Genomic DNA, 24,149 nt, shown 5'->3' with positions numbered 1-24,149 from the left:
CTCATAGTTTTGACTAAATTTTCGAAAATGTTTGAAGATTTTGCCTCTGACGACTTTCGCCACATGCATGAACCACTGTAATTATCTGTTAGGATGTGTGTCTTGTCAATTTCCATATTTTTATGACCAATTCATTTTTGTGGACGTGTGTGGTCAGTGTTTTTCTACAGGAAATATACCTTAAATGGGAGTGAAACGGGGAAAAGATTGTGAAGATTTGATATCACAGTCTAATTTAACGCTAAGTTTAGCCCTTTCGTTGCCCTTCCGCTTTGAAGAAGTCATAAAAAGTTTTATTTCTTTTGGTCAAAAACAGACATTAACCCCACTATTGCTTTTGTTAAATAGAGCAAATGACTTTATTCTAATGAGATCGTTATTCTTGACAAAGACTTCTATTTTTGTTTTAAATTGTAAAATTGTCTGCTTTGTTTTCAGCCTTCATAATGAATAATGTAGCTGTACAATCAAGAACCTTTTCTAGGTATATTTTTTTTTCAAATAAAACAAAAGAAAAATCAACTATATCATAAACTGGTAATCGAATACAGCTTTTTAGAATCAGGTATTAAACTGCCTGTTGATGACCAATGAGATGAATATACTTTACGAAAAATTAAAAAAAAGTTGGTTTTGAATTAGATTTGTTCGATACTGAAATGTGTTTCATTACAAAGAGTGTACTAGCTATATGGAATACAATCGGTGATATGATGATTGGCACAGACAGATTGAAGTCTTAGAATTCCATTTTTGAACAATTGATATAGACTATTGATATTGATATCTTTTCAGGTAATCGGCTGAAGAATATAGCGGTTACAGTTGGACAAAATCGTCATCAGATGAAACTTTGTAGTAATTTCAAAGGACCTGGTAAAACTGGACAAGAAATAATGTTAACATGCAAGAGTCCAATCTCAGGCCGCCTTGTGAAACTTTTGAGAAGCGGTAAAGGTTATCTCAGTTTGGCAGAAGTTCAAGTGATAGGCCATACAGGTAAACATTTAGATAATTTTTTTTAAACTAGCTTCTTTCTGGTGGTGTGTTTGTACTGAATGTCTTTTCTATTGAAAAACTGTCAGTTAAACAAAAAACAGAAAATCCTATAATTTTGCTGTTGAATATTTTAATAAAATAAATATATGTCTGTAGATTATAAGCTAAATATTGATCTTTGCATCGTTGAATAGTTTTATGTATAAACAATATCAATAAGAAGATGTGATATGATTGTCAAAGAAACAATTTTCCGCGACAGAACTAAGGACATACAGATGGGTAAAGTCTTTACCTGTTCATCAAGTTAACTTGATGACCAGACTTTATGACTGGTGGAAGTTAACTTGGGACAGAAAAAAAACCAGACATTTAACGGTTACAGGATTTATGACTGCTCCGATCGGTTCTAGGACAGAATTCATGTTAACTTAAAAAGAAGACTTAATCTAGACTGCTCTGTCGAACCAGACCTGTTCTTATAAAAGTTAACTTTGGTCTGGTCTACTCCAAGATAAAGTTAACATGATATAAAGTTGACTAGTAAACAGGACTGCTTTGATTGATGAATATCATTAAAGTATCATCACACTCATGTATCAATAAATTTAGTAAAAGAAATATATCCATAGTACCGATCAAAAAGCAGACCTGACCCATAACTGGTCTGTCAAAACAAAGGTTAGGACTGCACCAATCTGTAGAAGTTAACAACAACGAGTCTCCGTACAACAATAAGCAAAACCAATACCACATGATAAGCTATAAAAGGCCCCGAAATGACAAAGGGATAACAATTTAAACGAGAAAACTAATGGCCTCATGTATGTACAAAACAATGCAAGAAAAAAAATATGATATCTGGCAACAAACGACAACCAATGAATTACAGGGTCCTGGCTTGGGACAGGAACATACAGAATGTTGCGGGGTTAAACACATGTTTGTTGGCTCCAAACCGTTCCTCTAACCGGGAACAGTTGTGTAATAACACGAAATAACAACAAATTATAAAAATCAGTCGAAAGGACTTAAAGTCATCAGATCGATACAAAGAACAAAAAAACAAAAAAAAACAAAAAAACAAAAACACAAAATACAAAATACAAAATACAAACCTGCAAATACTCAAAATCACTGAAACTAGTTCCAAGCCCATATCAACTAATAAAAAATTATGTATTGAATACTAAAATATCAATCAGTTAACATCCAACAGCTAATGTATATGGTACTAAGACGGTCAAAGAAAAACACGACATAAATACTCATAAAGAGGAAACAAATATCTGCTATGATGTTCTCTCGTTTGTTGAGAATACGAGCAGATATTGGACAAAATATTAGATACTCATTTATCAAAAGTACATCCGAACTCACGGGACAAAATATTAGATATTCATGTATTAAAAGTACATCTTACCTCACACTAAGTATAGTGAGACTTAATTTAATAAAATATGATGTTCTATGCAACGAAGGGGAACATTTTGTTAAGACACTCGTACAGGTAGAATAAGATATTCCAAATCATATACAGGTGTAAAACAACCTTTCTGACCCCGTCAACTGGACTTGCTACGTATGTATTAGTCTCTTCACGTCTCATATAAATGTGCAAGTGGTTCTCTAGTTGTCATCTCCTTACCTTTTTTCATGTCAGTCTTCTTATGTTATGTTACTATATTTTTGAAAATTCTTAAATTCAGAATCTTAAACACCACAGAGACTGTGACTTAACACACACATATATATATATATATATATAAAATTCGTCTAAACATTAACCCAACAATGTTGGATCTGTAAATTTGCTTTTGCAAATGTTTTGTTCTTCCCTCGCTGGGATTCGAACTCATGCTACTGAGATATCGTGGCACCAAATCGCCTTGTACTATGCCCGACGCGCTAGACCAATCGACCACCTAGGCTCTACAATAATATAGCTTTCGGTGGCCGAGTGTTATCTTTCCTCGTCAGTTTTAATCTAGCGTCGTAACACAGTACATAATATATAAGGCATGAAGATGGAATTGTTACAGATCATCTGAATTATCTATATATATTTTAATTCGACAAACTGGTTCTCAATAAGTTTTGTTGTTAAAATATACCAAGGTTAACATTTCAAATTTTGAAATGTTAGACCACACAAAAACAAAAAAATTATCGACAAAAATTCAATGTCATGACATTTTTAGAACTTCTAAAAAAATGAACGTGTAGGCCAAAATATAGATATTTAAGTCATAATTTACTTTTTGTTCTTCTTTAGACAAAAAGTCGGCACATCAGTATAAAATGTAACCGTAGAATTCAAACAACACTTCATTAGAGACAAAATGGTGTAGAAGTGAGCAACTATAGGTCACCTTACGGCCTTCAACCTGATACTTTTTTGTAAAATAACAAAATATCATGACGATATATCAAACTCTAAATAACTATCACAGGGGGAGGGGTTTATACATAAACTAATTCCTCATCCTTTGTATGTCTATTAGTTAAATATTAAAGCACATTCACTATGTAGCCATTGTTGAGAATATATTATATTAATTGATCCATTTGAACGAAAGAAATTTCAAATAAAAATATTTTATAAAATATTATGTTTCAAATTAGGTGTTAAGCAAGCCACAATTAATCAATATACAAAGTGAAAATTGTATGTATATAATATTCTCCCCTTTCTTGTATGATCTTAAAGAAAAGAACAATATTTGCTAAAATGAAAACCCAATCATCTTAAAATATTATAGATCTCTGGTTACCTTATGTTTATAAAAAGGAGTTAGCAAGTTACGACAGATCTTCATTTTAACCATACTGAGGAAAAACTTATTTAGGGCATGACACATAGTGTTAATACCAAAAACATGTCTTCTAGATGTCTGTTTGGGGTTTTGTTGTTTGCTTGCTGTCTCATTGATGTATACCCCCTGCATCTCCTTTTATTCATAACTGTCCCGTATTAAGATATGCCTGTTCACTACAAGACACACCCCTAAACGTAACATAGTAAAGTGAGTTTATGATTTAGTAACTTTTAACAAACACGTAAAATAAAACTAACGCATCAGCGTTTCAATGGTTTAATTAGATGACTTATATTTTATCTCTTTCGTTCAAATTATGGGAAGACCTTACAAAATTTAAAACATGGAGATCTTTATGCCAGTAGTTCTTTTATTTGCTATCAAATTTTTTTCTTTGCTATTCAATGATCATAAGTATTTTATAAATTCCATTCTCACATCCCAACTTTGTCGATCTAAATTAAAATTATATATGTCCATTTCATAATAACCGAAAGAACTTGTATTAAGTTGGCAAAGTCATGTAATTCCATGTTGAGGCTATAACAAAAAAAAACCTAGATTCTTATCCCTATGCATCTGATTATTTGGCTATATTCTTTCTTTTTGGTAACAGTTTTCAATCCACAAAATTGATGAAAAGTTAAATTGAAAGCCGAAAAAAAGTCAATTTGTAGGGTTGGTTCTTTGAAATATCCAAACAGTTAAGGATGTATTCTTCTGACGTTTCAGTCTCGTTGAAATCTCGTTCTGGAATTATTTCCAAAACATGTGATACGAGTGGAAAATATCAATGAGTTTAAAAAATGTTATAATCAAACTTAACTCTGTGAAAAAATTGTGAATTTACAATGAATTATTATAGTTTTTGAGTATTCAATTTTTTAAAATTTTATTACCAATCAAGTCAGTCTTTTTAGCCAAAATTTTGAGAAAATGGGTGAGGGGTACAAGAAATGATTTTACCTAAAACATGTACATCCCATATCACTTTTTTTCTTTTCAAATTTCTTAGATATGTATTTTTTCAATCATTTAAAACAAAGAAGTCGAAATAATATGCATTTTGTTCTTTAAACAGAGAAAAATCACAAATTTACAAAATTGACAGCATGGTAAATTTGACACAAAAAAGCATCAAAATATGATAAAACTTTCTTATATCAACACCTACCTTTAGATTTTTTAAGTTAAATTTATTCAAATTGATCCACTTCATCTTTATTGAAAGTATGAAAAAAAGTTTAATTGTAAAACTGTGATTTTTTTTCACGAAAATAGCCCAAAAATAGGTAAACATTGATGAAAAATGGGAAAATCATCAAAATTGGGTACTTTCAAAAGGCCGTAGCAAAAAAAAAGAAGTGCACCACCATATGATTTTTTCTTCACCAATTTTTTTTTTACAGTCATAGAAACCCAAAAATCAGGTTAAGAAAAAAAGTTTAATTCTAGAAATTTTTGGCTCCTCAGGGGTGTACATCCTTACAGAGTATTTAAAGTATCACCTATCACATGCATAATCCTATGTCGAGCTTTGTGTATTTTTTTAGTAAATGTTTTTTCTTTTTTCTCGCCTTGGTAAACGTACCGTTTGCTAAGACCTAATTTTTTTACGCTGACGACCTGCGTTCTGAAAATGTTCTCCTCGCTGTCGACTGACAAGACGGATGAAATGTCAAATAATGGCAAAGTAAGAATAATTGAACTTTACTGAAAATAATAATACTTATATGGGATTGATGGCATACGTGAACGTGAACATATTACATGATACATCACAAAAATGATAAAAAAAAAGGAAAGAATTATTGTGCAGCCAATCTATTAATTCATGGCATATTGTTTAGTTGCTTGTGTAATGATTTTGATACGACGTTCAATTAATGAAAATATATAATTGTAGAATACGATACTATTCAAGACTTCGACACTTTACTTCTGAGTTTTTACTACAAAAGAGTAGATATCTTTTTTTTTTTAAGTATTTTGTTTCTATAATAAAACCTTCATTAAGTTAAATATATTTCAGCAAATATCAAATATATTTCAGGAAATCAGACTTTGATAGTATGGAAAAAGAATTTTTGCAGTCAATAACATTTTACACTATGCAAATCGATAAAACTATAATCGTTTTACAAGCCGTTGAATGTATAACACTTAGGGTATTTTCAAGTACCTGCAAGTTAGTTTATTTCGACGTTTCACACATCAACGTCACTAATAACACTCTTTTTGATGACGTCAAATGCAGTAACGGTACATTTTTAAAATAAAATAACAATGTTTTTGTAATGTCAACTAAGTAATCATTTGTGTTTACAAAGTCAAATACATCAATAAAGGCATACTAGGTCAGGAATGTGTATTCAAAATGTACAGAAAATATGCATTTTACCTCGAAAAAATTAGGGTTTTTCATTTCATAATGAAAGTTATTTGGGACTGAGAGGGTTAAACGATTTAGACATGACTCAAGGCCTTGGATAATAAGATTAATTTCAAAGATGAATAATCTACAATAGTTAAGAGGTATGAGATATCAGTAGTGTCATAAATAACGTTTTCATCACCTCTGGTATTTGATACATTTATAAAGTCAAACAAAAATCATGTTCTTTTCTAATTTTGATTTAGTCTTATTTTTCTGATGCGGTCTTTTCGGAATGAATCAGACTAAGTTATAGGTTTTTTGGTTGAAAATTTGCCCTTTGACGCTTTGTACATTTCAAAAATACATTTTACGGAACTGCGTTTTTATCGACGCTGCGGGTTTCCGTTAGAAAGTCGTAAACATGAAAAGCGTTGGAAATAGGTCTTTATATATTAATGATAAAATTTTTGATCATTCTTAAAACAAATAAATCGTTTCTTTGATAAAAAAAACATATTTCCTTAAATAAATCCACAAATAATATTCAACATCTTAGACTAACTTGCGGATCGTAGTTTCGCAAGTTACATGCGCGGTGGTATTCAAATGACTTACCTTAAGTCATAAGGACTGCTCTAAGTTATCTTTTGAAAAGGTTAGGACTGCACCCATCTGTAGAAGTTAACAACTACGAGTCTCCGTACGGCCTTCAACAATGAGAAAAAACCAATACCGCATAATAAGCTATAATAGGCCCTGAAATGTCAAAGGAATAAAGATTTAAACGACAAAACGAATTGCCTCATGTATGTACAAAACAATGCAAGAAAAACAAATATGATATATGGCAACAAACGACAAACAAAGAATTACAGGGTCCTGGCTTGGGACAGGGACATACAGAATGTTGCGGGGTTAAACACATATTTGTTGGCTCCAAAGCATTCCTCTAACCGGGAGCAGTGGTGTAACAACACGAAATAACAACAAACTATAAAAATCAGTTAAAAAGGACTTAAAGTCATCAGATCGATGCAAAGAACAAAAAAAAAAAAAAAAAAAACAAAAACACAAAATACATAATACAAACCTGCAAATACTTAAAGTCATTGAAACTAGTTCCAAGCCCATATCAACTAATGAAAAATTATGTTTCTAATACTAAAATATCAATCAGTTAACATCCAACTTCTAATGTATATGGTATTAAGACGTCATTTACAGTCAAAGAAAAAACACGACCTCGTGCAATGCCTAAATATAGTGTAGCGTGTCAATGGAGAAAAGGGCAGAAACACAAATACACCGAAACCTCTAAATATATAAACCCAAACGAAAACCTAAACTACCTTACTCCCTATCTAGATCTAAAACGAAGGACAAAAAGACCTATTTTTCGAGAAGTGATTCGTATGTGTCTTAGGATGAAGCCTAAACTCCTATTCAATTATTTATAGTGAATGTTAAGGGTCTTCTTGAGACTGATATCACAAATATATACAAAACAATTCAGAAGTTGCAAATACTTTATTTTGATATTATATATATTATAACCACACATAACAGCAGCAAATATTTGAGATCAAAATTACACAATGTAGTCAAGCTCAAGACCAATAAAAAGAACTTGCAAATTTATCAATACTAAGTACACTTTTAGTGAATTTCTAGACAGTTGCCTAGGGTATCTTTTAAGAGATTGATTCAAGTACTACATAAATACTCATGAAGAGTAAAACAATATCTGCTATGATGTTTTCTCGTTTGTTGAGAATACGAGCAGATATGGGACAAAATATTAGATACTCATTTATCAAAAGTACATCGGACCTCACGGGACAAAATATTAGATATTCATGTATTAAAATGCCTCTTACCTCACATTAAGTATAGTGAGACTTAATTTAATAAATTATGATGTTCTATGAAATGAAGGGGAAAATTTTGTTAAGACAGTGTAATAGCTTCCACTGGCTAACAACTAGTGTCTAAAATTGTCCAAACTTGATTATTACAATATTTCGTTAACTGGTAGTTCAATGATTCAGTGAAAGCTTTGATATAAGTTTAAGTAGAGACTTTGTATTAGTTTCCTCTGACTAAAATCGTATGTCTCATCATTTGCCAAACTTGACCTATACAATAAAATGTGAAATTCAGTAAAGATAATAATATCAAGTAAAATTCTATATACAATCCTTTGTTGAACCTGTGTTTAAGCTTCCTTTGACTAAAAACGATTGTCTCTTGACCAAAAGAAATTGACAAAAGTTGGCAAGAATTAATTATCTGTTCATTATTGTTTACTAACAAATGTTCCTTTTTTCAAAACTATCAAATGTTTAATATCTTACTAACAAGTATTATATCTTTGACTAACAATTACTTGTATATGTTGCTCTAATTCCAATTGATTGACTAATAAAGTTGTGTTTTTTTTAACAAGAATCTATGGAAATTTGTACTAGTTTCCTTCGCTAGTAATGTGCATTTTCATGTGTCTCACTGTCTGAAAACCCCACTTAAAACGCTCAATTTTTGTAAAAAGCCTTTGCTTTAAATTTACTGGATTCCTTTACCAGTGACATAAATAAAATATATTTCTAAATTTAGTTTGATTATTGGGGTTACATTGGCTTTAAATTGTTCAATTACATGAAAACAAATAATCGGCCTCGGCACAGTGATTCGTCAAAAAGTATTAACAATGTACTTAATTTCTAAACAGGAAAAATATTTGTAACGTAATCTCTATGGTTTATGTTTTTCTAGATAGATGTAAACCATCATTATAAAAAAATAGTATTTTCATAATATTGCTAGTTACCTCAAGTGTCTTCAAAATGTGGGTAGAATTTGCGTAAATCGTTTTTAAACAATTATGTATTCTTTAAATGTTCCTAGTTTTGAACGTCTTTGGCCAGAATGACGTCAAACTCGCGTTTTGGGGTTTTAATAATTGTACTTAAAATCAGTGTCAATTTTCAACCGCGCAATTGCAAGTTTATCCAATAAACCAATGGAAATCATTAACGATTTGTCCCTCTTTGGCCGCTATGAAATGTTTATTTTTATAAAATAATTGTACAAAGTGACGCTTAAATAACTTCATATTTGTTGAAATGTTCGTTCCGTTATGTAGAATATAATAATCAAAATTATTTACGATAAGCTAAAAATAATCGTGACCTTCCGTAAATGTTCGACCAATCAAAACGCTTTAGTACCGTTATGAATATGGCGCTGAACTATGCAAGGTGCTTGCCAGTCAACGAATTCATCGACAAATATGTAGTCGAACAAAATGTTCTGACCTAAAACTTGTAACTCCCTATACCAATATGACTTGAGGAAGCTTTACAAATAAGTAAGTTCGTAAAAAATGTACATACGAGTGAAAAACATCACTCGTTCAATGAAAGTAATAATTACGGGGGTCGTCTCATAACAGCAAATAACAATTGCAATTTCAATATTTCCCAAAGTAAATGCTACAACACAATAAAAAATGACTGGTATTATGGTACACCACATGTATAATGATAATTAATCACCCAGTTCATTGATAAGATTTTAATTTGGGTCAACTAAATGTATACGTATTTGGTATACAGTTTGATTTAGAAGAAATACCGACATAGCTTGATAATACAACTAATTATCTAATTACTACAACAATTTTATAATAATAAGTATTGTTATTTTCATTGTTATAATACATGTTATATGTGTATTACAAACCTAATCTTAAACTCTATCCTATTTTTTGGAAATTTATAGAAATTTAAATGTGACGTCACATTGTGCGTCGATTTCTTCGGTTAACATATAATACGTTGTTCGGCTGTGCCTTTTTTATGTGCTGATTTAGGTTGTTTTATGTATTCGTTTTTATTCTATAGTTAGTCAACACATCGGTGTTAACATGTATATCTATTATGTAGTCATTTTTATTTTACTGTTTGCAAAAGTATGAATTATTCTAAATCCTAAGGATTTTCTTATCCCAGGCATATAACCTTAGCCGTATTTGGCACAACTTTTTGAAACTTTTGGTCCTCAATGCTCTTCAACTTTGTACTTGTTTTGGCTTTCGAACTTTTTGGATCTGAGCGTCACTGATGGGTCTTATGTAGACAAAACGCGCGTCTGACGTATTAAATTATAAGCCTGGTACCTTTTGATAGCTATTATTTGTGTGTGTCTCTGTCCTGTATGTTCTCCCATTGATTTGTATTGTAGTCCTGTCATGTAATCTTGTCATTTTAATGTTATATTTAACATTGCCATAAAAGCGGGAGGTTTGGCTAGCCACAAAACCAGGTTCAATTCATCATTTTTTCTTAAAATGTCCTGTACCAAGTCAAGAAAATGGCCATTGTTATATTATAATTCGTTTCTGTGTGTGTTGCATTTTAGTGCTGAGTTTCTGTTGTGTCGTTGTTCTCCTCTTACATTTCATGTGTTTCCCTCAGTTTAAGTTTGTAACCCGGATTTGTTTTTTTCTCAATCAATTTATGAATTTCGAATAGAAGTATACTACTGTTGCCTTTATTTCAGTCATATGATGTTGAATAAAAATCATAAAAATAATCATGAACAGGCATGCACTGATTCCATCTTTATCTCAGTGAAATTTAGGAATGAATGGCATACAAATATAACTTTTTAGATTAGGAAAACATAGTTATAGTTAAATACAATTAACAACAAATCTGTACCCGTCACAATAGGTATCGACAGATTGTAAGACCGTGAGTGTACATATGTGTATAGCAATAATTTGTTGTTTGATGTTTATCTAAATCAATATTTATACAAAATAAAACTATATTCAAAGATCTAATTACAGTGTTGTATCGGTAACTTAACCTTTTAAAACAAGTTAATTTAAAGGATCGATAAGTTTACTCGTATCGTATCTAAATTTACTGGCTCGGTAAACAAATAATCGTAAAATTTAGAATGCGCTATCCCGTTTGTAATAAGTTGTCTATAAGTACAGCCAAACTTCCAATCCAAATCTTTGTATATATGAAAAAATCCTGACCAGTAAATGCTTTTAGTCACTTGAGGTAACCAAAATCCTTCACTTAAGCGAAGTGTACGTAATTAACCAATCCACAGATTTTTTTAAAAAATTTACATATGGATTCTGCTTGTAAAAACACACAAGAAAATAAAATAAAAAATCGTTTTTGTTTTCTAGATGAAAGCTTTTGAAATTAACAGCATGATACGCCAAAAATAAAAAGGATATATAGGGAAAATCATAAAAATCGGCAGATATTTTTACTTTAACAAGATTTTCTAATTCGTTGGTCCACAGAATTTAAAAAAAAAATCGATATACGATTCTAAAATGAACGACGAATCCATTGGTGCAAAGAAAGTCCTTAGCAACCGTGCTAGTTTTCAATCTGTATCCTGTGGAAGTTTGATTTTTAGCGGAAAAAATAAAAATATTCGGCGACTTATTGATGTCTACTGTAACGTCACCACATCTTCTACTCTAGAACGCTTTTATACCGTACAGTGTCTTAACAAAATCGTGAGTGTAAATAACCAATTTTTCTAATTTTTGCAATTTTTTAAAGCGTAATCAATTTTTAAGGAAATAAACTGAAGAATTTTTTAGGATATTTCTGCTGCCAAAAAATAAGCTAATTGGCAAAAAAAGTATAATGCAAGTGAAAGAAAATAACTGTAAAAACTTCAACACTTTTCTTAATTAGACAGGGTTCCCCATCTTTTTGAAATGCTTGCATTTTCCTTATTTCTATGAACCAAATATCGAGTTTGAAATTGTCCCGGTTAACACAGCGTTGACAGAATGATTCTATACATATTTAAATAACTGGTTATAATATTGGGATCGCGTATACACGTCTTTTTTAAAATCTTATTTCTAATAATAAAATTGAGAATGGAAATGGGGAATGTGTCAAAGAGACAACAACCCGACCATAGAACAGACAACAGCAGATTTAGCATGTTTGTATTTAAAAAAAGTAAATAAAATTTTCGACATTTTTTCATCCTCACCAATTTCCTGTCTCGATCGCTTTCCCTTTTCTTTAACTATGATGTTTGCTGGAGTTTCTGTAACAAAGGAAATAATTTCTTGTACCAGTTTTTGTTAAATATCCACATGGACGACTCCCAAAAAAATAAGAAAACTGCATAGATCTGCAAATTGTCTTGAGAATTTTTATGACTGTAATAAGGTCAAAAGAAGAACCCGCAAATGAATTTCAGCAAATAAAACAGATCGGAGTTTTTGATATAACTTCCCGTAGCACAGATCATTCTCAGTGTTATGCCTTAGCATTGTGTATATTGTAATGTTATAGCATTGTGTAAAGTGTAATGCTAAAGATATGCTATAAATGTACTGGTGTAATGCTATAAATGTACTGATGTAATGCTATAAGAATGTACCAAGGGCGATGTTATGAGAATGTATTCATCCAGTATGGTGTTAAAAAAAATGTATATACATTGTGTAATTTTATTAGAATGTACTAAGTGTAATGCAAGGAGACTGCTCAGTTTACCTAGTGTAGTGCCATACGAATTGTGCCTGTATATAATGCAAATGAACTGCTTTTTGTTAATATAAGGTGAAAATGAGTAGATGTGGTATGATTGCAAATGAGACAACTATCTGCCACAGTTTAAGGTAGATCGGGTGTCATTTTTGTGAGCGTCCGTTCAGTTCATGTTGCAAAAATACTTTTTTGTTTTAAAAATATTTTGCCAAGTATCATTCAATATACAACAAATACATAAAACTTGAAATTTAAAGATTGAACTATCAAAAATTAAGTGTCGTAAAGTATATTTAAAACTTTTGGGGATTTCTTCAAGAAAATAAGGCCCGTGACCCCTTATTTTTATTTAATATTCCAGAAGTATTAATGAAAAGTAATTCTCTCATCGAATTTTAGCCAATTCCCTCGTTTAATGTTTCCTCGATTACGAAAAAATTAAGTTTCCCTTATATAAACAATATAAAATAACCAAAAGTACGTTAATTTTAATGTTTTATTTCGGAAAAACAAGGTCCGTGATCCCCAGTTTTTATATTGAAATTTGAAATCACATTGACCCAGAAGTCTTTTACAGAAATTTAAAACAAATCTATCGTCGAACATTTAGACATTCCAGCTACCTTAAATGAAGTGGACGTAAGCAATCAATATAGGTAACCATACAGCCTTCAACAATGAGAAAAATCCATACCGTATAGTCAGCTCTAAAAGTCCCCAACGTTCAGTAGGACAACCGGATGTGCCTTTTTGGCCAAAATGTGATTCGGCGGCGCTCAGTAGTCCTACGCCGAAAATTGGACTATTTTGCGTCGGCCGACGTCAACTGAAAAATGGCGCGCTTTTGTAATTTTTTTACATTCGCTTACGGCAAAGTACCGACGGTAAATACTGTTGATTGTAAGCATATCTATAAGAGAAAAATATATGAGTTTAAATATTATTTTCATTTTAGAACATTAAAATAAAATGAAATCTTATTTTTTTATATCTGAACATAGAATTTCGGATTTTGATTTTATGCACTGTAGTATTAAATAGCGATATTAAAAATGGGTACAAAAAAATACATATCCTTCGATTTTCTAAAAAAAATTTACGTCCTATTCTCGCTAGTTTTTGGCATCAAAATTCGTAAAGAACAGGGGTGTTCAAGCCAGGGCAAAAATTTGTACCCATTTTAAAGTAGGGGTCTCAATTTTTTATAGGTTTTTCCTTGCAAGGTCGATAGATTTAGAAATTGGAACAGTTTCTGTTTTTAAAGTAAATTTTCATTCAACTGTCATAAAAAGGTGAATCCTTAGATATTTAACTCCTTTAAAAATAATAATATGTGTCCATAAATTGTAAAATTATAGATTTTTTTCGAAATTGAAGAAGGCGCCATTTTCGTCTATTTTTCTATTACGTCTATTGGTCTGCTATAATTATTAGATGTTTCTAAAAAAAATCTCCGCCTCGATTTTTTTTATACTTTCATATAATAATCTTTGGTACATAATGTATATGTTATGAAAAAATTAGGCATTTCTATCGAGTAGAAATGGAGAACGGTCATCTTTATTTTGTATGTCCCCACTATGGGGGCGTGGTCCTCCCTTAACCTTGTTTCTGAAGTACACGATAGCTATTCTTCTCTCGAAAATAATTATCAACTAAAAATTATTGAAACATAACAAATATATTTTAAGACATCAATAAGTTTTAAGTGCTAAGGATTTTTTGAAGCAGAATTGGCGGAATCGACCTCATCCGAAGTTGTGTCAGTACATAGATCAACGTTGTCAATTTCCGGCGCCGAAAATGTCAACGTAAAATGTAATTAAAAGTTGGATTCTTCTTTTCTTTGTAGCAAATTTGCTTATCTTAATGTCAAGGAAGTCATGCGATATGTTGAATCCATATCAACGTTGTACCAAAAAAGGCCGAGCTTGGTAAAATAACAGCTTAAGGCCTACAAAAATGATAAACCATATATATCTTTGTCTTTGACATCGTACTTCGTGTATCCATATTTATTTCGTGAATATTGTTACCGGCCGATGAGTCTTTAATGAACATCTACTCTAAATAGGTTTATAGATAAGCTATCTTTTTTTCATAATTTTCCTTTCGTTATTCTTGTGTGTTGTGTTTTGTTTCTTTTTTGAAAAAGAGGGGGGGGGGGTCTCTTTTAAATCTTAATTCAGGCTGAGACTAGTAGTCTTAGATTCAGGCAAAAGCGTGTGTCATTTTTAGGGGCTCGAAATACTTAATTTCTGGTTGACAGTGTAGGTTTTAAACTCTTCATGACTTTACTTTTTAAAAAATCCATGTGCAGTTTCTTAGGGCATGACTATTAATATATCTATGCATAAGGGGCACGACCATTTGCTATTCTAGGTAGGTGGTGGGAGGGGATTCCTGGTCCGTTCGCACTAGTACCTGTTCGCCCTGGGTCCTTTTGCCCTTATTCCCATTTGGCCTGTTATTTTATTTTATTTTGATGTCTTGTTTAATGTAAATTATTTGAATGAAGTATGTAAAAGTTAGTTGACAATTTCGTAAATAAAACGCATAAGCCATAACGTTGGAGGTAGTAGGATTTTTTCTGGATAAACTATTATTTGCATCCATTACTACACATGCTTTTATATCGAAATATATTTTCATTTATCCTATTCATGTTATTTAGGGCTTTTACACATGTAGCTTACTATGCAGTATTGGTTGAATTTGGTTCTGCTCATTGTTGAAGGCAGTCAGAGACCTATACTAATTAACCTTTTCGTCATTTGGTATCTGGTGGAGAATTGTCTCATTGGCAATCAAACCCAAATTTCTTATTTTTATATTGGAACTGTTTTCAAACTGAATGGGAACTGTAGTACCTTTAAAAAAACCAATTACACATAAAAAAATCAACGAAATATTTCAAAGGATATAATGTAACTAGCCATATGAAATATTTTTTGTATGATTTGCACCTCTTCTTCTTTCGTTGGCAGGGGCTTTGTTGTATGGTTCGCTGTATCATAACTTGTGATAGGATATAGTTATGCAGTGTTGAATGCTGGTCTGGATGGCACCCCCCAAATTGATAGGGATAAAATAATTAAATTCTTTCACTCAATCTCAACAACAGGGCAAAAGTCAAGGAAATTAATCTAAGCATACTAGATTTTATTTTATTATGTGATAAATACTTTAAAGTGAGCTTATTTGATCAAATCTAGCCTTGTGATACAACTTCTGGAAAAAGTATCAAAGCAAAGTTGAGTCCTTCTACAACATTTGGGTAAATGTCTAACTTTCCATGAATAAAGTCCAATATTAAATTCTGGAATGACAAAACTTGAATTCGCCAAAAGCAAAAGGGAGCTTTCTTTTAATTACACTTATGCAAAATTAAAGGGAAACACTTGAGGCCAGAGGGAAGATATATTCGGTTGTTAAAAGTATACAATAAAACATATGGAATCTTATTAATCATGTTGATTATATAAAAGTGATATTGCTTTGATAAAAAATTTCATGAAAACAACTGAGTTAATAATCTAATTTTTTTTACAAAATATTGTTACATTTCACTTATGCACATTTTAATGTTGATGAGTCTCACATATTTAAAATTCCTCTATTTACAACACTTTGGAGCTCATAGTCGGCTAAAGTTTCATTTATTAAATTTTGCATTAGTTCAACAAAAATGTCTGCTAATAATCACTTGAACCAAGTTCAACTGGGTTATCTGGTGGGGTTTTCCACTCTGTACATGAATATATCTCTCTTTACAAATTTCATAAAAATTGCTGATTCCAGGTATTAAAATTTGTATCCTCCAGTAAAATTATTCTTCTGATGTGTTGTGTACTGGAATTGAGAAAATATTTTCTTATTAAATTAAGTTTGTTAATTCAATCAAAAAATAATGAAGAATGATAATTATAATATACTGTATTTCATTATTATGGCCATCTACATTGTATAACAACAATATGGTCTGCTCAAGTCATTCTCTTATCTTAAAAAAATGGTCAAATTTATAATAACGCTTCATCAAGGATTATCAGGATATGATGCATGTCATGTAAGAGTTACTTCCCTTATATTATTTTTGATCATATAAATTAATTTTAAATTACTGTACCCTTCATTCTTGAAATTAGGTGTTAAATCCAAATGAAACAGTATTGACATTTATACAGCATAGATTATAGAATAAAATCTTTAAACTATTAAAAGTATACAATTTGGCCTTAAAGTCTGTGTAGGATTACTTGACCTATATGTAACATAAAATATTGTCCCCCATGAAATATTGTCAGTCGGACAAAATTCCATATAAAATATTGTCCGTGGACACTATTTCATAATGAAATACTGTCTAGGACAATATTTCATTATGAAATAGTGTCCCTGTCCATGAAATTTTTTCACGGGGACACCCCTATTTGGACAATATTTCACTATGAAATTCTGTCCATGACAATATTTCCCTATGAAATAGTGTCCACGGACAATATTTAATATAGAACTTTGTCCGACCGACAATATTCCATGGAGGACAATATGTTCACTATGAAATACTGTCCATGAAAACATTTCTCAATCAAATTATTATAAAAATTAAAAACATTACACCGGCATGCAACATGCTCATTTTTATACGACCGCAAAATTTTTTTTCGATCGTATATTGGTATGACGTTGGCGTCGTCGTCCGAAGACACATTGGTTATCGCACAATAACTTTAGTTTAAGTGAATGGATCTCTATGAAATTTTACCATAAGGTTCAATATCACAAAAGGAAGGTTGGGATTGATTTTGGGGGTTATGGTACGAACAGTTAAGGAATAAGGGGCCAAAAAGGGGCCAAAAATAAGCATTTTTGTAACTTCCAGACAATAATTTGTGTTTAAGTGTATGGATCTCTCTGCAATTATACCACAAGTTTCCATACCACAAAGGGATGGTTAGGATTGGCTTTGGGGGGTTATGGCTCAAACCGTTTAGGAATTAAGGGAAAAAAACAAGGGTTTCCTGGTTAATGGACAATTTAAAAGCAGTGTAAGGGAGGTAATCCAAAACAAAATTGTACATTGTTGGATTACCTCCCTTACACTGCTTTTAAATTATCTATTTAAGACTTTTATGATGTATTTAAATTGGTAATTATGGTTGCAAACTCCATTGGAAATTTGAATTGAGATTATGACCATATCTTGAGGGAAAGAATTTTTTTTTTGGAAAAGGGGAGGAGGGGGGTAAAAAAGAAATTGTGGGGGGCAATTTTTTTTTTTCATTTCAGATTTCAGAAATTAAATAGAAATTTTCTTCAAATAATTTTTTTTTAGCAAAAAAAAAGGGGGGGGGGGGTTAATACGAAACAGCATAGTGTATTCACAAAGCCAAAAAAAAGGGGGGTAAATTTTGTTGTTGTTGTTGTTGGGGGGGGGGGGGGGTCAATTTGCAACAGCATAGTGTATTGCACAAAAGCAAAAAATTGAATATAAATTCAAATCATATAACCAATTCTAAGTTCTTTGACTACAGTTATTCAGTGTCAGAAACCTATTATGTGTCAAATATTTAATTACAATCCAAATTCAGACCTGTATCCATTTTCCCCCTAATTGTTCAGGGTTGGATATCTGCGGTCGTATCCAGCTGCGCTCAGCGAAGAATTTTATTAAATTTATATAACTGAAATTATTTTGTAAAGCAAGTACAGTACATGATCGAACTCTTTCAAGTTTATCTTCATGAATTACAAGGTTTTTTTGTAACATCATCTGTTTTCTTGTCAAAACATTTGGAATAAATATCATTATTTTGTAAACAAAAGGAATTAGCCTTTCTTCTGATTTATTTAGTACAATGAATGTAGTCTATTCTGATTTTCAGAAATTCCTTCCTGTACAACTTTATAACTGAGATATTCTAAAAGTGTTTTGTATTCCTTTAATACCATCCATGATAAGCAAAAATAGTTTTCTGTTAATATATCAATACCTGTATCTATTTATTAATTTGTGTTTATTTGTAATTATCAATCAAATAAACCACTTTAATGATATCATTATCCAACATGACATACGTTGATAACCTCCCCTTCATGAGACAAAATTTCATGACAATCTGTCTATGAAATATTGTCTCAATACAACAAATATTACCTCCCTTTATTAGGACAACATTTCATAGTATGCATCTGTATTTCATGTCTGACTGTTGAATGCAGAATATTTTCAGTCTGTTTCCTTATGAAAACAGTTTGAATACCATGTATATTATGTTTTGTTTCATATTTTGGAGATTGAAATCATAGCACTCACTTTTGTAAATACCCTAAACAGACACTTTTGGATTACTCACCCCTAATTAGTAATATATTGTAGTCCTATTGTTTTCTATTAACAAAAATAAGCTTTCAACATCACTCCATTAAAATGTGTGGTTGCAATCACATAGACATTCCATTTGATTACTGTTGTACAAGTATTTTTGTTTGTATATAAAAAGTCCTCTGTTTTGAATTTTTGATCCATAGTGAACATCTTTCTCCATCCTGTAAATATAAAGCAAATGTACATACATTTACTAAATGTATAAAACTAAATTATTCAAAGCAAAATTAAACTTTGCATTGTTATCATCAACACATGAATACAAATTTGCCAAATGAATAACCAAGAAAATACATGTACAAGTATTTATTAAGTATTATAAATAATTATCTATGCCCCCAGGATTTTTGCTCAATACATAAAATTTACAGGCAAAGTAAACATTTCAGTCTTAAATAATAATTTTTAGGTTTAACATGGAGCAAATTCATGTTATACCAAACCTTTGCATACTGAAATTTTATACATTTTGAGGTCACTTACAACACAGTTTTTTTTTTATCCTGAAACCACCGGTTACCACTGTCGAGACCGTATTGACAACTTGAATTTGACAATATTAATGTAGTTTGAGAAAGTAATATTGTCAATGGATTTTCATTTCTAATAAATTTGATTGTATATATAATTATTGGAAGAATATAACATGTCAGATATAAAGAAAATGTACAGACAACAGGCATTTTAAATTTGTAAGTTTTTTGGGATACATTGTACATGTAATGCATGTGTAAGCTTTCAAATGAATGGGTGATTGGTTAATAGCAGGAGTCTTATGGTAAAATGATTATCCTGATATGGTACATGTCCATTTTATGATAAAACTGAACATAAAATAAACATTACTCAAGATTGCTGACACAGTATGAAAATGAATATTCTGTCTTATAAAATGCGGGAAATAATTGTGTAAAGATTGAAAATAAATTATTATATATTAATAGTCATAATAGCAAAATAAGAAAATGAATAAAGGGGGCCTATGTCACTTAAAAATTCCTCCTACCCACCCACATAAAAACTATTTTTTGTGTACGAGTATGAATTGCGAACATTGACAGAAACAAGTGCTTTCCTTTGTAAAAAAAAGCTAAGTATATAATGTGTCACTCAGAGAAACTACAGTACCTAGCTGAAACAAGCTAGCACAAAGAGACCAGTTGTGTCAAACTATATATTGATCAGGATCAGGATTGTATTTATGTTTATGGAAGTTTTTATAAATACCAAATTTTGGTGAACATGTATGAAACGGGACGAATATATTTTTATTAGACCAGGTATAAAGTAGCCAAGAGTTAAAGTGAATGTGTCTCACATGCTAATGATTTGGTACATGGACTTTTGATTTGAACCTGCCCTGAGACGTTCAGCAAATTTCATGTATAGTATCGTCCTTGCATTCAAATTTGATTCATTTTGTTCCGTATTTGCTGTTAAAGGTTAACAATGTTCCATTATCTGAGCATGAAGTGATGGCGTCAATATTTTCCACGGAGATTGTGAATAACACTTTAATTTGAGTTTCACTTTGAACAGTTTGAAATCGGATGTTGACAACTTGGCTTGTTTGGGTATAATATTTTCGGAGACAAGGGCGGACACCTAAGACCGAAATCCGAATGTAATTCATCAGTGGTTGGTGTAAATAGTGGATTCAATATATGAATAGGAATTGTCAAATGATGAAAAATAGGATTTCAATTTTACACATACATATCATTTTACACTTAATTTTTGCCTTTTGTCAGTTTTGAATCATTTCCTGGGATCACACTTATTTGAAAATTATTAACTGAATATCTGAAATAAGCGTTTACCTTTTATGTTGTGTGGCATAAAGTTTGAGCATCCAAGAATGTGATAAATGCAACATTACAACGTGGAATGCCAAATCCAACGTCAAACAATGGCAGCCATTACGTGTTGACAACGTCGTCTAGTGAACCGTATCACTGAGCACCGAAATCCTCACTCAGACGCTTCCGGTTGTCCTACTGGTTGTATACATTATTTTCTTCACCCTCTCCACCTTCTTCTCCTACCATATACTCTTTTGCTTCATAAACTTCACTTGACAATTGGGAATGGTATTCACTGAATTTGAATGATACAGAAATAAAAAAGGTTCGATATCAAAATGTTTTAAAATACACAAAAAGACAGATCTAGCAACAAAGAAGACTTTAATGCATATCAATTAAGAAAAAAATACCTTTATTTTGATACGTTCATCAACGAAAAAGAACATTAAGAAACCTATAACGTTAAAAGTTTTTACAATTTACCTTGGAATATGTGATATTTGAAGTATGCGTCCAGTATTTGGACGATAACTAACATATTCTTATTTCATGTTTTCATTTCAGTGAAAACGACTATATTGTACATGCGTTAAAAAATTGAAATGAGCAAAAAAAAATAAATAGAAAATACATACAAGTTTTGTTCCATTGTCAAGATACTTTTGTAATATTTTTTTAATATTAAAATGTGTAACATTACAGATTCATTGTTGAGCAAATTTATATATATTGCTATAGATTATTTTTATAATCGCAATGATTCGATTCTTCATTCCAGGGGAAAATATAAAACCTAAACCAGAAGGTAAGATATATGTAGTTTATCAAAACAAATGTTTTTCAAAAGGCCAGCTAACGTGTAGAGAGTTATGAACGAATAATCATTTGTTTAGTTTTTAAAAGAAATTACAGAATAAAAAAATGTTCCATTTCACAATGTTTTAAAATACATAAGCAGACAGAAGTAGCAACAAAGAAGACTTTAATGCATATCGATTAAGAAAAAAAAAAATTACCAAATGCCTTGATTTATTACAAGTACATTTAATTTATTCAGTTTCAAGAATAAGGGGAATGCTCTTGTAGAAATGCATTTTTGATACGTTCATCAATGAAAAAGAACATTAAGAAACTTTTTTCAATTCACCTTGGAATATGTTATGCTTGAAATATTGCGTCCAGTATTTGGACGATAAATAACATATTCTAAGTTCATGTTTTCATATCAGTGACTCATGTAAAATCTGAAAAACCACAAGGTATGGTATCTTTTGATCAATCATAAATTTCTAAGTTTTCTTGTAACAATGTGCTTTTTCCATGTTTTATGTAACTCGGTTATTCAAATGAAGAGTAACAACAAAAAAAGTGTCAACATAATTACATGTTTATTATAAACCTAAATGAAAAAATCGTTATGCAATTGATGAATATAGCGTCACAGTACCCAAATTGCACCGAGTACACAAATTGCACACATTTAGCTAAAAAAACAGCTGGAATCTTCCAAGTTTTCTTAGAGACTGAACAATTTGTATTTTAATGATTTGACATTATGCACGTCTTTCAACAAAGCTTAATATATCTAAATATACACAAAATGTTCACAGTATATATCAACAGATGAAGTATCCAATGTAAAAAATAACATCTGCGGAAACGACGTTAACAAAAAATCGATGTTTAAAAATGAGCAATTAAAATATTTTACAGGTTTCCATTTCTTAAAAAATCAATAGTAAGCATGGACTATAGGTCACATTGTTCTAAATACTTGGAAAACAAAACACCAGTTTTTCGATTTTTACGGTTGTGGATTTAAGCATTGATTGAGTACTCCTCATTACAGAATCATGGAGGTGGGTAAACCCAATTTTTCTATGATTCAATATAGATTCAAAATTAAATTAATATCCTATGGCACGCCGTCTCGTCAAGCAAATGGATATATTAGTGTTTATGGAAAATGAGTAGCCTCTTAATAAGCTTGTCTCTTAATATCGACCACTTAAGTCCCATAACACTGGAGCAACAAATCTGTAATATTTAAAAGAATAGCAATAAAGGGCCATAAGTCGATGAAGGACGGAAAACATCAAGGCCAAAAAGAATGGACAATTCGAGAAAAAAATAGTATACAAAACATGCACAGAAAAATAAAGATAGTGCAAAATAATCTTCAACAAAAATCATGGGTAAAAGCAGAACTATGAAGAGCAGCCCGTTTAAGCCAATCTGGTCCAAAGAGCAAATGTGATCTATTGGCTTCGCTGGGCTCCGTCGTCTGTTGTCGATCGTTAACCGCTAATAACGCATTTCCTATGTTGTACTTTAAATAAGCCTCAAGCAAATTGGTAAGAAATAGACGTCTCATTTCTATCAAATGACTAGAATTTCTGTAGTCGCACTATCTGGGGCGTAAATGAATAGTAGACTAATATAGGGTTCTGGATAGTTTTATTATAATGAAACATCAAACAAAACCCTGTAATATAATATCACATTTAATAACAACATCTATAAACTAATTCTTATAAAACATGTATTATATCAATCTGATAAATTTACGTAATGTGTGTATTTACAAAAATTAACCAATTAACTGTAAAATACGTCACAGTTTAAGAAATTAACAAAATGTACAATTAAACCTTATCTAATCAAAATGTTACTTCCTGTGACATTCGAAACAGAATTTTACTTGTCAAAAAAGCAAAATAGAAATATAGTTTCTCATTTAGCAATAACATTATAACATACGAATAAACAATAAACTATAAACAAACAGTTTAAGCAAGATATGCATTAGTAATGCAAATAACGAAAAGCAGTTAACTAATAAAGCTAAGCTAAGCTGAACAAAGCAAAATAACTAAGCTAATAAAATAATAAGCAACTGCAACTGAAACACTCATTCTTACCTCGTATGAGGTACAAAGGTTATGCCTCAACGTATAACTACATCAATTGCAGAACTGTGATAAAACCTGTATAACAAATACTAAATTATAGTTACTATGCACAGACTTATAAAGTACTTAAAATATATCAATAGGAGACAAAAATGTTATAAAGACTCTGAAAAAGTATTTATCAAGTTAACATTTTTCTCATTTACTCTCGGACTCATTCTGCTCAAATATTCGCCATTCATTACGTTTATCTTTACACTTATTTATTACCAGGCTTAAATTATGTTACTCAAAT

At 31.0% G+C, this 24,149-nt stretch overlaps 1 protein-coding gene and 2 long non-coding RNA genes across 8 annotated transcripts in view; 1 reads left to right on the top strand and 2 right to left on the bottom strand.

Moving 5' to 3' along the window:
• Positions 1-7,546, bottom strand: part of LOC127703059 (uncharacterized) — a 163,115-nt gene extending 155,569 nt beyond the window's left edge. The window contains exon 1 of the long non-coding RNA XR_007982644.1: positions 7,239-7,546. This is a non-coding gene — a long non-coding RNA (uncharacterized LOC127703059). The remainder of the gene's footprint in view (positions 1-7,238) is intronic.
• The window catches only part of LOC127703040 (uncharacterized), a 925,706-nt gene that overhangs the window by 233,219 nt on the left and 668,338 nt on the right, over positions 1-24,149 (top strand). For 2 of the 6 annotated variants that reach the window (XM_052207427.1, XM_052207428.1), the window contains exon 53: positions 21,721-21,747. The exons of the other annotated variants lie outside the window; for them this stretch is intronic. In XM_052207427.1, the coding sequence (XP_052063387.1) occupies positions 21,721-21,747 (27 nt within the window). The remainder of the gene's footprint in view (positions 1-21,720; positions 21,748-24,149) is intronic. 6 annotated transcript variants of the gene reach the window in all.
• LOC127703056 (uncharacterized) lies at positions 16,153-20,707 on the bottom strand. Its single transcript, XR_007982641.1, has 3 exons — positions 20,456-20,707; positions 19,106-19,298; positions 16,153-16,598 (listed from the first exon to the last, which is right to left on the bottom strand). It is a non-coding gene; the product is annotated as an uncharacterized LOC127703056 (long non-coding RNA).

Source organism: Mytilus californianus, unplaced genomic scaffold (genome assembly GCF_021869535.1).
Source record: "Mytilus californianus isolate M0D057914Y unplaced genomic scaffold, xbMytCali1.0.p SCAF_5, whole genome shotgun sequence".
NCBI classification, from domain to species: Eukaryota; Metazoa; Mollusca; class Bivalvia; order Mytilida; family Mytilidae; genus Mytilus; species Mytilus californianus.
This window is presented reverse-complemented; position numbering and strand designations above follow the sequence as displayed.